This window comes from Camelus dromedarius, chromosome 11 (assembly GCF_036321535.1).
Source record: "Camelus dromedarius isolate mCamDro1 chromosome 11, mCamDro1.pat, whole genome shotgun sequence".
Taxonomy (NCBI): Eukaryota; Metazoa; Chordata; class Mammalia; order Artiodactyla; family Camelidae; genus Camelus; species Camelus dromedarius.
The window spans coordinates 49,153,612-49,169,778 of NC_087446.1; the positions used below are offsets into that span (position 1 = coordinate 49,153,612).

General features: G+C 35.7%; 1 protein-coding gene across 2 annotated transcripts in view; it reads right to left on the minus strand.

Annotated features, from left to right (window-relative positions):
- Positions 1-9,691: 9,691 nt before the first annotated feature.
- ADAMTS20 (ADAM metallopeptidase with thrombospondin type 1 motif 20) overlaps positions 9,692-16,167 on the minus strand; it is a 134,158-nt gene continuing 127,682 nt past the window's right edge. For both annotated transcript variants that reach the window (XM_031462728.2, XM_031462727.2), the window contains exons 38-39: positions 12,901-13,005; positions 9,692-10,209 (exon numbers count right to left, since the gene is read on the minus strand). In XM_031462728.2, coding sequence (XP_031318588.2) covers positions 10,120-10,209; positions 12,901-13,005 — 195 coding nt within the window. In that variant the 3' untranslated portion in view covers positions 9,692-10,119. The remainder of the gene's footprint in view (positions 10,210-12,900; positions 13,006-16,167) is intronic.

A 16,167-nucleotide genomic window follows, 5' to 3' on the forward strand; every position in this document is an offset into this window, starting at 1 on the left:
CTGTTCTACAGTCTCACATTGTTCTTATGAATGCTGTTGTTTAAAATTCTTGTTTTAGGATATGTGTGGTGCACTTAAGAGTTTATAAAAAGGTGTCATAAAATGGTAGTTAAAACTCACATGGAGTCAGACATTTCCACTCGCTTGGGATTTCAGTTGCCACAGACATAAGTGTTTTTCAGCTAGAAGGTCTCTTCTCAGGCAAAAACTGAGAATCTTCAAGTTTACAGAACTTGTCCAGAGAAAAAGAATTAACCATGGGTCCCTAGTGAGACCTTAATTCATCAGACACCAGTCTGCCCTCCAGGAGGAGGAAAGTGTGGATGAAACCTGAGCTTCTGAGACTTGAAGGTGTAAGAGAATCACCAGAGATCGCAAAATCTAAGCTATTTACTATTTTGTCATTTATTTGATCTGTCTCATGACCCAGATCAGTGCTTTTTAAACTTCAACAAAGTCATCTTCTAGGGAATCTTGTTAAAATGCAGAGTTAGATTCAGTGGATCTGGAGTCAAGATTCTTATTTCGAATTAGTTCCCAGGAGATGCGGCTGGCCCACTGGCCACCTCAGAGCAGGTTTGAAATGCAGAATGCAGAAGCCCAGAGCAGGTTTGAAATGCAGAATGCAGAAGCCCAGGTCCCACCGCAGTCCCACTGCACTGGAAGCTGCACTTCACGAGGATCCACAGAGAAGCCTCATGCCCATGAGTGGTTACGCCTGAAGCACTGACATAGGTTACAGAAAAGAGTGTGGCCTTCGACTTCAGACAAACCTGAATGGGAGTCCCTCTCTCTTATGAGGCATGGGGGCGTCTGCACGCAACTCAAGCTCTCCGAACCTCGTTTTTGTCGTCTCTAAAGTGAGGATAAAAACACTTTGTTCACCCACCTCATCACTGTTGTGAAAATCAAATGAGACAATGGACACAATTTATAAATAACACTGACACATATTGAATGCTAACGCACATTTGCCATATGCAAGCCATTATGGTGAATATTTACAAACAAAGAGATTGAGGTCCAGACACGCACAACAACTTGCTGGAATTCACATTGCAAACAGTGAGTCTGGCACTGACTGGTACTCAGTCCTGGCCAGTAGTTATCTGCTCCCACACTTTTTATGACCATACAGTTGTGCCACCCTGAGGGTCTTTCAGCCCTGTTTGAACGTCTGTATTGGTGACGTCTATTATTTTTGGCAAACGTATTCCAAAATACATCTTCATGCGTACATGAAAGAATCTACAGTCTGAGCCAATCAATAGGGAAAATGCTTCAAGCAGTGTTGCACACACTTGACCCTGCCAAAAAGTCAAAAAGCAATGAAGTAAATCAAAATTGCCCTAACCCATATCCTATGTTAGAGCAACTTTGTTTAATTAAGATCAAGCTTCCAGAAATTCAGGAACGATCAGGTCTTACAATGACCACATCGTGTATTGAAGGACAGAGCGGTGCACGAGTACCTCAATTATATAGCTTCCTGGTCTTTGAAATCACCTTGGAGTACTCCTTTCAGGATAGTTTTGGCAGCAAAGCCCCCATCTGCTTATAATTTCCCTTGCATTTTCATGGCTTTTTCGGTCCTTGCTGTTTTGCCCAGCAGGAAGTCGAATTGGGTGAATCATTTTCACCAGGCAGTCCCTGTCTCTGTAACGCTTTCATTTTCCCTCCCTGCCCTTAGCAGAGGGTCACAACCCCGGAGAGCCGTCTTTGAGAGAGCACTTTATAAAAGATGCAACAGCATCCTCTACTGACCGTGGCTCACAATGTCAGAGGGGCAGCGACTCGCTTTAGTGTTTGAGGGTGGTTTGGATCATTCCTTCTTCAGTGCACTTAGTGCTTTTTATTTCCTTATTTTAAGGCTGTTTGGGAATGAAAGTGAAATGTTGGTGTTTAAACTAATTTTTAAACCACTTTATTGAGGTATAAGACTAACATACAAAAAGCTGTACATATTTAATGTATACAACTTGACGACTTTGGAGGTCAGTACACATCCATAAAACCACCGCCGCCATCTACGCCATAAGCACTCCTATCAAATCCTAAAGTTTCCTTCTGTTCTCTTCACTTATTCTTGTTTTTTGATAAGAATGTTACCACAGGATCTGTCTTCTTGAACCCTCATACACTGTTGGTGGGAATATAAATTGGTGCAGCCACTGTAGAAAACAGTACGAAAGTTTCTCAAAAAGCTAAAAATAGAACTACCATATGACCCAACAATTCCAGTCCTGGGTATATATCTGAAGAAAATGAAAACACTAATTCAGAAAAATATATGCACCCCAATGTTCATAGTAGCATTATTTGTAATTGCCAAGATATGGAAGTAACCTAAGTGTCCAACAACAGATGAACGGATAAAGAAGAGGTGGCATATATATGTAGACAGTGGAATACTCCTCAGCCATAAAAAAAGGCCAAAATTTTGCCATTTGCCATTTGGAGTTGGAGGGCATTATATCCATAATAAAGCTCAACAGCAACAGCAAAAATCTAATTGAAAAATGGACAAGGGACTTGAATAGACATTTCTCCAAAGAAGATATATGAATAGACAATAAGCATAGGAAAAAAATGCTCAAAATTACTAATCCCTAGAAAAATGCAAATCAAAACCACAATGAGCACGTCACACCCTTTAGTATGGCTACTATCAAAAAAGCTAAAATCAACTGTTGACAAAGACGTGGAGAAATTGGATCCCTTTTGCACTGTTTGTGGGATTGTAAAATGGTGCTACTACTGTGGAAAAGAGTATGAAACAGTATGATGGTTCTGCGAAGAAATAAAAAATAAACACAGAAATACCATATTATCAGTGATTTCACTTCTGGGTACACACTCAAAAAGAATTGAAAGCAAGATCTCAAAGAAATGCTTGTACACCCATGTGGATAGCAGCCTTATTCACAATAGCTAAAACGTGGAAGTAATCCAGATGTCTATTCATGTATTTTACCACAATAAAAAAAAATGTTAAGCAAGAACAAATTTTTAAACCCAATTTATGTGCCTGACCTAGTGCCAACATTTTATAGATGAATATTTTCAGCAACAAAGTGAGAAGGTTACTATTAATATCTCAAATTTATAGTTGCAACCATGATGTTTGGAAAGATCCAGTGATTTTCCCAAGGTCGTGGAGCTTACATAAGCAGTAGGACTGGAGGGTAGACTCCCGGACCCTGCCCTCTTATTTACTGTAGTGCTTTCCAGGCTACTTTCTGGCTTTAAAATGAGGGAATGTAGCTAAGTTGGCACTTTCTACCATTCAAAACATATTCATGAAGAATAGCTCATTCACTTTCATAGTTTTTATGTTAAGAGGGGAAGCAGGGCAATTTTTCTTCTATCCATTTTACAATTTACAATAGTGAGGTTGAGATTCTGTGTTCTGTTATGAGACCCCTCCCCCCCAGGAAGAAAGCAGCAGAATGCATCCAAAACTCAGGTCTTCTTAACTGCGAAACACTGTGAGCAGAACCTACCTTAGCTGTTTGGTCAGTGGAACAGTTCCTGTGTAGTACAAGTGAAAAAGTAGAAGTGGTGCTCCGCCTCCTCCCAGAACTGTGGCTTTTTCCCTCACATTAAATACCAAATAGTTTTACTTATGTAACCGGTAGTAACCGCCAACCAACACACCAGACACAATTTATCCATATAAACTTTCAGAGCTGAAAAGTACCTTAGAAGTTCTTTATTTCAAATCCTTAATTCTATAGCTGAGGAAACAAGCCGAAAGTTTACTGCTAAACTATTTGGTAATATTAGAGCCTGATGTAGAAATCTGGGGTGTCCCCAAGGCCTAGCTCCCATTCTAAATTTCCTTTTTTTATAGCATAGAGTCTCCCCCCAAAAATCATCACTTTAAAAGCAATTTCTTTATGTGTTCTTGGAGGCCAAGGAAGATTCTATAGTGTTAAGAATGCTCTCAGATGAAACTAGTGAGAAGAACACATGTATGTTTGTGTGACAGAGATACGGATATTGATCTGATCTGGATATAAGTACCGATATTCAGTTGAGCTAAAGGGAATTCAAAGACAGTTCACCTGCAGCATTGCGCGCAGTTTCTCCTCAGACTCTTCAGACAGTTGCAGAGGAAAATTCGTGTGACATTTTTTCTTTATCACACTGTGAAATAGTTAAGAGTGGCCAGCAGATGCCACTGTTGTCAGTTGTAAATAATTCTTCACGTTTCAAATAAAGGAGATGAGTCATTTCAGGAAAAAAAAAAAAATGGGGTAAGGGAAGTGTCATAAAAACCATTGTGTTATCTTTAAAAAACTGAGTGACGAAAGTCATGTTAATTGGATCTTATTTTTTGACCTTTAAACAAAACATTTAATTAGACGTTTGGTAGCTGAAAGAAATGAGCTAAATTGTTAGGAAAAAATTAACAAGGAAAATAGTAAGTCTTCTACGTTTGAAAATAATCACATTTAAAAACTAGAAGTTGATATATTCACCCATGTTGACTGATAGCTGTGTTTAATAGCAAAGATACACCTTATCCTGATCAAGGAAGAGTAAAATAAAAAATCAATTCTGTTCTTTTTTGGTTACTATTGAGGCATCATAAAACAGTTTTGTATTCGTCAAACCTACACTCAATGATGAACGAGTTGTTACTACAAAATTTACTATTAGTCATGCTATTATTTTATATTCCCATCAATATTTGTAAGTGTTAAGTATTTTAAAAATAATTTGAACCATAAATTAAAGCAGATCTACATTACCTACTCCTTGAGAAAGAATGTGCATGGTAACTATTGTTTACTTCTAGGCGAGCCTCCCAAAATCCACAGTGGGCATGACTGACCTCTCCTGGAACAACTGTATCTTCCTAGACATATTCCTGGGATGCCTCTTCATGTTTTAAAAAATGTCAATCCTTTTGAATATCTATGAATTATAGTTCATATAGATTTTTCACATATTTTTATGTGGAATTAACTTCCTGAGTATTTTAGTTTCCTCACAAGAAAATATTAAATCTACACTGGGTAGTCAACACTCTGGTAGTTGCTGTGAGGAATTCAGAATAGAATAACATAGTTTTTGTTCTTAAGCAAAGAATACAGTAGAATAAAAAGAAAGCTTTTGTGTCTGGATAACTATGTACTATGCTAAAATGTTTCCATCATTACATAAAACGATCTATAAAAAGGTGATGTTTCATAAGATTGTTGTAAAGATTAAATTAGATAAGGATGAGAGTGTCTCTCAATATCTGGCACAAAGTAAGAGCTAAGTTAAATGCAAATTTTCACTCAAACAACAGTCTTGGAGAGCAGGTAAAATAAGTGGTCAAAACCCCAATCAAATACAAAGCAGAAAATAAAAAGTGAGTCAAAAAGGAAAAGGATACATGAAAAATTAAAAATAAAATCTTCCAGGCAGAATAGTCCAGAAAATATTTATATAGGAGGTCATACTGAGCTAATACTTGGGATAAATGTAAACATTTAAAGTGTAGAACAATGTGAAATGACCTTATTTAAGATAGAGAAAGAGTGGGAAACAAGAGAAGAATCAGTTAAGTGTGGCACTCCTATCATGTCATTCCAATCACCAATGAATCCAAAATAAATTACGTTTCAAAGTCTGCTTAGAAATTGTGGTGAAATTGGTGGACTTTATAAGAGTATCATGGTTACGTAAGAGAATATCTTTTTTTTAAAGAAATACATATTAATGTATTATGGAGTAAAAGGTCATGAGGTAATCAATCCACTCTCAAATTATTAAGAATTAATAAAATGTGTGCATGTATGACTGTGTGAATATCTCTATGTAACGTAAAAAGAAAGAGAAAGGGAGAATGATGTAGCAAATACGGTAAAATGTTAAAAAACAAAAAGTGAAACCAGCTGAAGTGTATTTGATAACTATTTGTACTATTCTTGCAGGGTTTTGTAAGTTTTAATTATGTAAACATTTATAGATGAAGTTTAAAAATATGAAGCTATAGTCAGACAAATGCAAGCTAAATTTGTGCCAGCAGGTGCATGCTGTCAGAAATTAGGGAGAAAGTTCTTCAAGCCGGAGGGAAACGATTATCTATAGGAAAGAATAAAGAGAGTTGGAAATAACAAATATGTGGATATATGTAAAGGATACTTTCATATTATCTTATTTATTTTAAAAGGCAATTGACTAAAATAAAAATATATAAAAATGAATATGTGTGTATATATGCATGACTGGGACATCATGCTGTATACCAGAAATTGGCACATTTTAACTGACTATATTTCACTTAAAATTCTTTTAAAAATGTATTTGGACATTGGAGATAGATTGTGATAGGTTAATTCCTGGAGCAAACACTAAAAAAATAAAGCAAAGAAGCATGTATAAAATGTGAATAAAAAATTGAACGCAAAAATAAACAATTAATTCAAAAGAAGGCAGAAAAGGAGGGACAATGGAACAAAGAATGTATGAAATAGAATGCAAATAACAAGAAAGTAGACTTAACCCAACTGTATCAGTAATCGCATTCATTGTAAATGGTCTTAAATTCAGTAAGAAAAAAAAATTGTTGAACTAGATGGGAAAATTTAAAAAAAAAAACAGAACAACTATATGCTATTTAAAAAGCAAATTTAAATATAGAAGTATATATTGGCTAAAAATTAAGGATGGCAAAAGACGTATTATGCAAACACTAATTAAAAAAAAGTTGAAGTAGTTATTTCAATACTAATGTAAACTTTAACGCAAGAAGTATCACTAGAAATATACCAGAACATTTCATAAAGAAGGTCAGTTCATCAAAAAGACATACACCCATAAACATGGATGTACCTAATAACGTGCTTCTAAATTTGTGAAAAATCTAGCAGAACTAAAAGGAGAAATACAAAAATCTACAATTACAGTGGAAGAATTTAACATTTGTAGGATTAATAGAAAATTAATATTAACAATCTATTATAGAATAGAATGACTTAATCAATAGTTAATAATTTTCAGGAGTATAATTTGAAAACCAGTTGATTTTACAATTAGAAAAATATCTCAATCAACACTACAATTGACACCAAAATTAGAAAAATTGTAACTCTCTCTCAGTAATTGATTCTGCAGTTAGATAAAAAAAGGATATAGAAAATATTTGAATATGAAAAACTAACTTGACCTAATTTACTTACATAAAACTGAACAAAATTATTGCAGAACATAGTTCATTTTCAAGTGCAAAAAATAAATAAATAAAACAAATCAAGTGCACATGAATATGATCCAAGATAGACCATATGCTAGACCATTAAAAAAGCCACAGCGTTTAATGGAACGTTCCCTCTCCCTTGCCAAATGCTTTGCAGACAGCAAAAAGAAGAGAACTCAAAATAAATAACTGTGCTTGGCAACTAGGAGTTCATTTGTGATTTTAGTGGAAGAAGTATCGAAGAAGTATTGAGGGTTAGAAATCATGTTACAATGGACCAAAGCTTGAATGAAAGGTGTAGAGAAGAGACCGTGAGGGTAGCTGTTTCTCGGAGAATTCAGAGTGGGAGGGAATCAAGAGCAGAGACTGGGGGGTTGGCCTTTGACGTGAGCAGGGAAAGCTTTTCCCCTTAAGAAGGAGGAAAAATAGATAAAACAGGTGTAGAGAATGCATCATCTTAAGTTAAAAACAAGTATAGAAAATATTTGTAATTAATTTAAGGTACAATGCAAAAGCATGCTTTTTTTTCAGGGTAGAAAAAAAGAGTGTTTCGTATATAGTCTCTCATTTATTATTTTTTAATTGAAGTTACAATGTGCCAATTTCTGGTGTGCATCATAATGTCCCAGCATGCTTTTTGATAAGACATTCTCAAATGTTTAAATCACATTCACATAAAACTGCTTTACTCCCTTATGTTTGTTTCTTTCCTTTCTTCTTTCTTTTTTATTGGCAAGGGTGGGTGGTTTAGAGGGTGGGGAAAGGCAGGAAAGGTGGAGGAGAGGAGAGATGAGGTAAAGTGAACCAAAAAAATGAACAAGCAATTCTCAGAAAAAGAAACCTAATAGCAAATAAAAATGAGAGGATCTTCACCCAATCCAGTAATTAGAAAATATAATTCGAACAATGAAATACTGTGCTACACCCCATCAGAGCAGAAAAAAAATTTCACGTGTCACTCAGGATGCGGATACTGTAAAATATTTACACCCTGCCAGTGGTAATTTAAATTGATTTAACCACTTTGGGAAGTAGTATTTTGGCAACATCTAGGAAAGTTGAAGATGGACAGATACAGCATCTTATTCACAAGGATCTGCTCCCTCCCTTAGGAGAGGACTGTGAGTCCTCACTCATTTCCATCTGTCTCCCATCCTACCCCACAGATAGGGAGTATATTTCCCTCCCCATTGACTAGGATTTGGTCGTGTGATTTAATTTGACCAATTGAATATGAGTAGACATGGGTACCCCTTCTATGAACAGAAGCTTTTAAAGGCATTGCACATTTTTGCCAGCCTCCTACTCATATTTCCTTGAGAAGTTTTCATCCCAACTGCAACAATTTGATTAAAATTTTTTAGAATTTCTGAAATGATTTTAGAATTATAGAGTTTTTTTTTGGTGAAGGATTTTTTTTTTTACATGGAAGGAAAATGAAAACAAAGTCCTAATGTATCACACATATATGTTTATTATTTAAAAGTTTATAAATTATAAGATTTTACTTATGAATGAAAACATTTCTAGACAATGGTACACATTTTGTATTAATGTTTGTCACTGCTTTCGGGCACATAGTGCAAAATACTTCGGTTCTGATACAGAGATCCCTATATGCATGTCTAACCACATTGGCACAAAATTGCTTTAGTACCTTATATGGTACAATAGACCCCTAGTAACTGTTTGGAAAAGAAAAACTTTGTGGGTAAAACAAATAAACTACTATTTACTGGTAAAAATCTACTGGTAGATTCAGTTTTCTTAGTTTATAGAGTAGACTGCCATAGAAAAATACTGTTTGCCTATGATTCTTTAAAAATCACATTATTATATGATACACAATTAAATTATTCACCTGAAAAATATCTCTTAATACCTGAGAATTTCCCCATGAATAGTTATTTTTTTATGCTATCTTTTATGTTCTGGCTTTGAGAAACCTTAGATATAAAATAACTTGAACATTTCTAATAAAAATTTTGCATACGTAAACAAAATTTTATGTTTACCAAAACAGGACCTTCAAAATTTCAATAATTCTGGCTTCTCTACTTGACTAATAAAATACAGTACATAACTTTGAGAAAATAGATTTTTTAAGAGTAGACATATACATTTATAAGAGTTAAAAAGGACAGAATATAAACATTAAAAAAACAATGTATTGCTCTTAGAAGTACAATCAAATTGGAGGTAGATGTTTTAAGTCAAAATGTACTCCATCATATCTTCTTCTGTATTATACCCACAAAATTTCATATTCAGTATTCAACCCAAGTATATGTTTTAAATACAAAATTATACCACATTTTTAGGGTGATTTTTTTTTTGAAGCACCATCATACACAATGAAAAATGAAAAAAAAATATAAAACTAGGTATCTAAGCTGTATCAGTAGAAAGTATAATGTCTATGTATTTTTTTGATGTGACTATTCATTTACTATTTACCTGACAGGTTCAACAATGTTTATAGTAGTTTTAAGTAAGTTCATTTACCTAATTTTTCCTTGCTCCATTTTAACAAGTAGAAATAAACATTTCATTGTACAACAGGATACTGAGCCGAGATGTACATGTGTATTTATGGGTAAAACATATCTGTGGTCCAGTCCAAGCTGGTAACAGCAAAGTTATCTCGGTCTAATTCACTCCAACATCCCTGTAGATCCTACCAGAAGTTATTAAGTCCTTTAAAGGGTCCCAATTAGAGTCGCACATCATTCAGATTATTTTGAAGGCCTTGAAAAATTAAGCAGTGATTTGACTCCCTGATGAGCACCTTGAAGCAAAGGCGCAGTTCTTTTAGACATGGAAGTCTCAGGAAGGGAAGACTGAAGAAATGGGCACCAGCTATCTGCACGTTCCAGAGAATGTCTCCTCTCTGGACGGACACACGGGTCCCACTTTCGAACGATTCATATGACTTGAATTGGGAGACCAGTAGTCGCGTGAGGAACACACTTGCCGCAGAACCCTCCGCATCTGCCGTAGACTTTGGTTCCATCCTGAAAGTAGGAAGAGACAGAGACATAGGAGAGTCTGTTACAAGCCGGTATCTCCATGCACAAGGCAGAAAAAGCAAGTGCGTGGAATCGTGCGGTTGAATTGATTAGCCGAGGTTTCTTGTAACAATTACTCTTGAGGTCAGAGACCACGCCATTTCAGGATTAGCTGCAATTGGTGGTCACGGGAATTAGGTAACCTGAGATTCATATTAGCTTCTTGATGATTATAAGCCACACTGTAACGTAAGCAATTCATCTCAATCCACGTATTTTTCATCAAAGTGTCTGTTTGCTTCAGTGAGTTTATTAAAACTTCTCCCAATATATTGTCCACAACTACATGATTTTATATAAGATTCTCACAGACTAAATAAAAGGAAGATATTATGCAAACTTGACCTTAACTGTAGGCAAGTCATATTAACTTCAAACATCTCATAGAAGCATTAGAAACACAGCATGAAGAAAATAAAGAAGGTGATAAAATGGAGGGAAAAAACTGGACTGAAAGCAGTAATTATAGTTAGAAAAGGACTGAAAAAGGAGAGTCTTCTTTGTTTTAGGAAAGCAGAGCTGTTCACTGAGGAATGGGTGGGCAAAGGCTGGTGAAGGAAGAGGTTGAGGGGTGGGTGCAGCTCAAGTGATAGAGTGCCTGCTCAGAATGCACCAGGTCCTGGTTCAATCCCCAGGACCTCCATTACAAAAAAATGAAATAGAGACACCTAATGACCTCCCCCGACTACCAGATAGGAGGTGGTCAGGACATGCTCGATTTTCTTTCCAGACCACTTCCCATTTTTAGGTCCAAAAGTCATCTGATAGGATAAAGCAAAAATAGCTTGAACTCCTGTCCTTTCTGGAGAAGGGTAAGTTTTGTTCTATTCTGTGTTTGTTTTTGTTTTTTTAATCGAAGGAGGGAGGGTAGAGAAGGAAAGTTTGGGTGCCTGGAACTTTGGGAGATGAAGAATAGCTTGAAATTAGGGTTTTTTGAGCTTGCCTTTCTTTCAGAAGCTTTCTGAACTCTAGAGAATCTAAGTAAAACAGAGAAGGGAATGGCAGGAAAAAATTCCAATTTATATGTATATACATGTTTGCCAACGGATCATTTAAGTAAACTCCTAATCTTGATTAAATTTACTGGCAAATGAAAATATGCCTGCATTTCCTTAAGTATATTTGGGTTCCACGAGTCTCAGTTTCACATCGGGCATCAGATCACAGGAAATATTTTCATGTGCAGCATTTTTGATTGAGATAGAAATTCTCAGATAAATAAATAAGTAATCTTTAGAACAGAACTTAAAATAAAATAGAAGCAAAAGAAATGACTATACTAAATAGTTCTATTTACTGCTGAACTGAGCAAGATATCATTTAGGCTACAGATATCTAAAAGTTGGATCAGCAAGGTCAGAATATCTCAGTGCACTGTCTACATTGCTCAGCGTATACTTTACCTAAGTAATTAATTTATTTCCATTCTTCCACCAAAAAGGATTAAACCTAAATATGCTAAATAAATACTTAAAAATAAATAGGAAGGGGGGTGGGGAAGGGTATATAGCTCAGTGGTAGAGCGCACGCTTAGCATGCACAAGGTCCTGGGTTCAATCATCAGTACCGTCATTAATAAATAAATAAATTAATAGACTAATTAACTCCCCCCCCGAAGAAAATAAAATTAAATGAAAATAAATACCCATTTGTTTTTAAAGCCTCCTGCTTACCCATAAGACAGAAATCATTAAAATTTTAATTCTTTAATTATTAATCAAAACCAATTTCATCATCTTCATAAAGAGATGGTTTTAAAGTCTGTGAATATCAGAAAATTGAATTCCATTCAGAAATAATATTCCTATAAATGGGAGAGTAACAGAAATCACTTTTATTGAGAGAACCAAAAAGCATAAAACATTAGAGTGGGCAGGAGCTGTTGATGGTGGGGATTTATGTGCTATGCAGGTGAGCACACTTAGACTGTAGATCCGGACTTACTCTAGGTAAGAGTCATGCCGTCTAAGGCACGGTGACCGGGAGCCATCGCACAGAGCGCAGGTGCCAGTGCACCAGCGCAGCAGGAGGCTTAAATGCGTTCTGGATGATACACCTGCTGTAGGTGAACCCCAGAGAACAATGTCATCTAGTTAAAAGAGAGAAAAATATGTGTACAACCATAAAATATATTCCTAATTCGTACAGAAATGATAAAGGATATCTGTTAAGTGACAAATGGCTCTAACGTCATCCCCATCAGCAAATCAAAGCAGTGAGTAGATAAACCAAAAACTTACCCCTCACTTTGAAATAGTAAAACCTCCAAACTTTTCATAATCGAAGTATAGCTAAAAGCACTACTCCTTTCTGAAGTACCTGTGTTTCAAGCCGTTAGCCTCGAACTCGAGCTAGTCAAATCTGTGCTCTGGCATTTGATTTCGTGTTCAGATGTCTACAGCCTGTACGTGAATTTATATGTGTATAAAACCTACATGTACACATGAATAAAAATGAACCCAATTCCATAATTTCATAAATTAATGTTATATCTCATTATATGGAATCCATCTCTTATATGCAATAACCCATTAGTCATTAACTTCATATAACTCGAAATTTAAGGTTGAGGACCTTTAATGCCAGTTTACAGCAAAGAAGGAGTTCCAGCAGGCCCTTTGGTCCAGCAGCACCTACCTGTGATCTGTGTATGATGGCCGAGGCATAGCTGCCCTGAGCAAGCCACTTCGCTGTGCTGGATATCTTCATCCCAGTCCCTGCCAAATTAATGCTGAATTGTCCCTGGATTAGAAACAAAACAAAATAAAAAGAAGTGGAATTCATAAAATATTTTAAGAATGCAGTTGGCTGGAAACACTTGAATTAAAATTCTATAAGAAAGGGCTCAAGTTGGTTTTCCAGTTGCTTTCCTTAGAAAATGACGGAATATCGATACAACCTTTCACTAAAGAAGACGAACTAGCTCATGCTTTTTAAAATTGATTACAAACAAGTCTTCTCAATTACAAGAGACAAATGAAATAACACCAGGTAATGTCACTTGTGCAAAAGCAGCTCTGTCCAACCCTGGGACTCGAAGGCTTGAGAGCTAGAGCTTGTTTCTGTAGCAAATAGGCAAGTCCGGACAGATAAGGTGTTCACAGGGACTCATCCCAGACTTCAGCATCTCTCCAGCTTCAGTTCTTGACCCCTCGTTGCTAACTTCCCTGATAAGTTGTATCCATTCAGTGTATTTTCTAGAATCTTCTGTCACTGTGCCCTTACTTTTTATGGTAAGAACTGTACTTTTTTAACTTACCACACAAAACTATGGAACTTGGTGTTACTGCCCCAGCTATCACACCCTTTTTAAGCACCCAGAAGTGCTTTGTGGACGTGTGATGCCACATGATCTACACACGTGGTGTGTGAGCCCCCTAGTGGCTTCATGATCTAATCATTTTCAAGACACGAGAACAAGTTTCATATCAGGATATTTCGGATGACCTCTGCTAAAAATTAAACTTTAAGTATCTGTTAAATCAGAAAGTGTGGGACTGAAATGAGTAAAATTTGTGGCACATTCATATAATCTTGTAGTATAGACGTATACACTGGAAAGTTGAAGTACTTAATCAATGCTAATTAAGCCTCCTGCCAATGCTTAATTTACATTCAGATCTAGAGGGATATTAACACATTCTTACATCACAAAGTTATCCCATGGCCTAAGCCTCAGGAATCTCGAGCAAGACTGTGATAAAACATTAAGGATTATATTATTTGGCACCTTAAAAAAATTTTTTTTAATATTTATTTATTATTTTTTTATTTTGGTGGGGGTAGGGGAGGTAATTAGATTTAATTTATTTTTAGAGGAGGTCCTGGGGATTGAACCCAGGACTTAGCGCATGCTAAGCATGTGCTCTACCACTGAGCTATACCCTCCCCTCAAAGGCCCTCCCCACAAAGGTTATATTATTTGAATTAAAATATTATCTCATCATGAAAGCAAAGATTAAATAGATTTCAAATATATTTATAATATAAATTATTACTACTGCTATAAACAATTATATATCAATTTAGTTTATTAACTTAGATTTTTTTTTTAGCAATCTAATATATTTCTTATTTAAAACCAAATGGAGATTCAAATACATTTACAATGCAATGATAATACATGGAGAGTTTTCCCTATCTCAGAAATAATTTTTTTAGATAAATTCCAAAGAAAGTTTCATATTATATACATCATTTGGTTATGAAATTTTTAATATGACCCATATGTTTGCTTCATTGCTCTATTCCCAGGGCCCAAAGGGGAGTCTTAGCTACACAGTAACTGTTTTTCAACAGGTGAATTAAGTGCAGCATTATAAATATTAAATCTTAGCCTTATTAAAGTAAATACATAAATATACATCTAAACCCTTCATACTCTGACAATGACAGTAATGCTAGATACATTAGAATTTTACGTTAGTAAATACTGGAAAGAGAAGAACAAATTCTAAGGATACACCTTACTATTTGATACTTAATTGATACTTTGCACCAGATACCTCCATCCCACAGTAACTCATAATAAACATGTCTCTCACCAAGTAAAATTCCTTAAAAGTGGGAATATATTCTGTGATGTAGGTTTCCTGTGACCAGCCGCTTACTGAGTGTCCCAGTTGGGTCAGGCAGTGTTCTCACAGCCTAATATTCTGCATTCTTTACTTCCCTGCTCAGGGTTACCTGGAAGCATTCAAATGTGTATACAATGGACGTGAAAGGGAAAACTGCAGCTGACTGCTGAGAGACTTAGGTGGTCATTAACACAACCAGGTGAGTGTGGTAAGGCCTGTTGCTCCATTTCTCCAGACTAATTTTCATAGGCTTTGCTTACGTCCTTGGTCCTTGTTAAAAAGCTACATAATACAATCTGAAAGAAATGGTAAAACAATTCATCTGAAATTTGGGATGATATTGAGAGAGGTAAAAATACATTTTTCTCATTTGTTCAAAATTCATTGAGTGGCAGACTTGGTGTCGAGTACTATGGGAATACAGAGACCCGTCTTACTCCAGATCTGACAAGTGAAGCACAGACTGGTGGTTGTCTGAGGCAGGAGTCGGGGGTAAGGGAAATGGGTTAGGGTGGACAAAAAATACAAACTCCCAGTTACAAGATAAATAAACTCTGGGGATGCAACGTGCAATACGGTGACTACAGTTAGCAATAATGTATTGTATATTTGAAAGTGGCTAAGAGAATAAATCCTAAAAGTTCTCATCACAAAAGAAAAATAATTGCAATTATGTAAGGTGATAGGTGTGAACTAAAATTATTGTGGTGATCATTTTGCAGTATATACATGATCATATCATTATGTTGCATACCTTAATTCAGTGTTATTTGACGATTGTATCTTAATAAAATAGGGGGAAATACACCTGATGAGTGAAATCACATATAAGCATAATTCAATGTAATGCGATACAGAGAATTATAGGTGCCATTAAACAGTACTGGTAGGTTCCTATGGAACTTCAGAAGTAATAAATGATTGAATAAATATATTAATTAATTATATCAATTCCAAGACATCAGTTAACCCTAAAATTCAAGCCTCCTTAAACCTCATCCTTAACTCGAAAAATTAGTTCAACATAGGAGCAATTTAAAAAAAAAAAAATTTAAGTAGTATGAAGTTTAACTCCTCTTCTACTCTCTTGACATTTTTTTAGAAGAGGTCACCCTAAGAAGTAAAATTCTAACAGCCAAATCCCAAGTGGAGGTTTAGGTGAATCAAAAGACCCAGGCATTCAACAAATTGGAATGTCTGCCCTTGAGTAATTAGCTGCATCAAAGAAAAAAGTAGTTACGGATACAAGATAGAGGAAAAGCATAAAGTAGATGCAAGTTTCAATGTTCCACTTCTTTGACTGACTGGTTGGTTCATATGTGCTCAC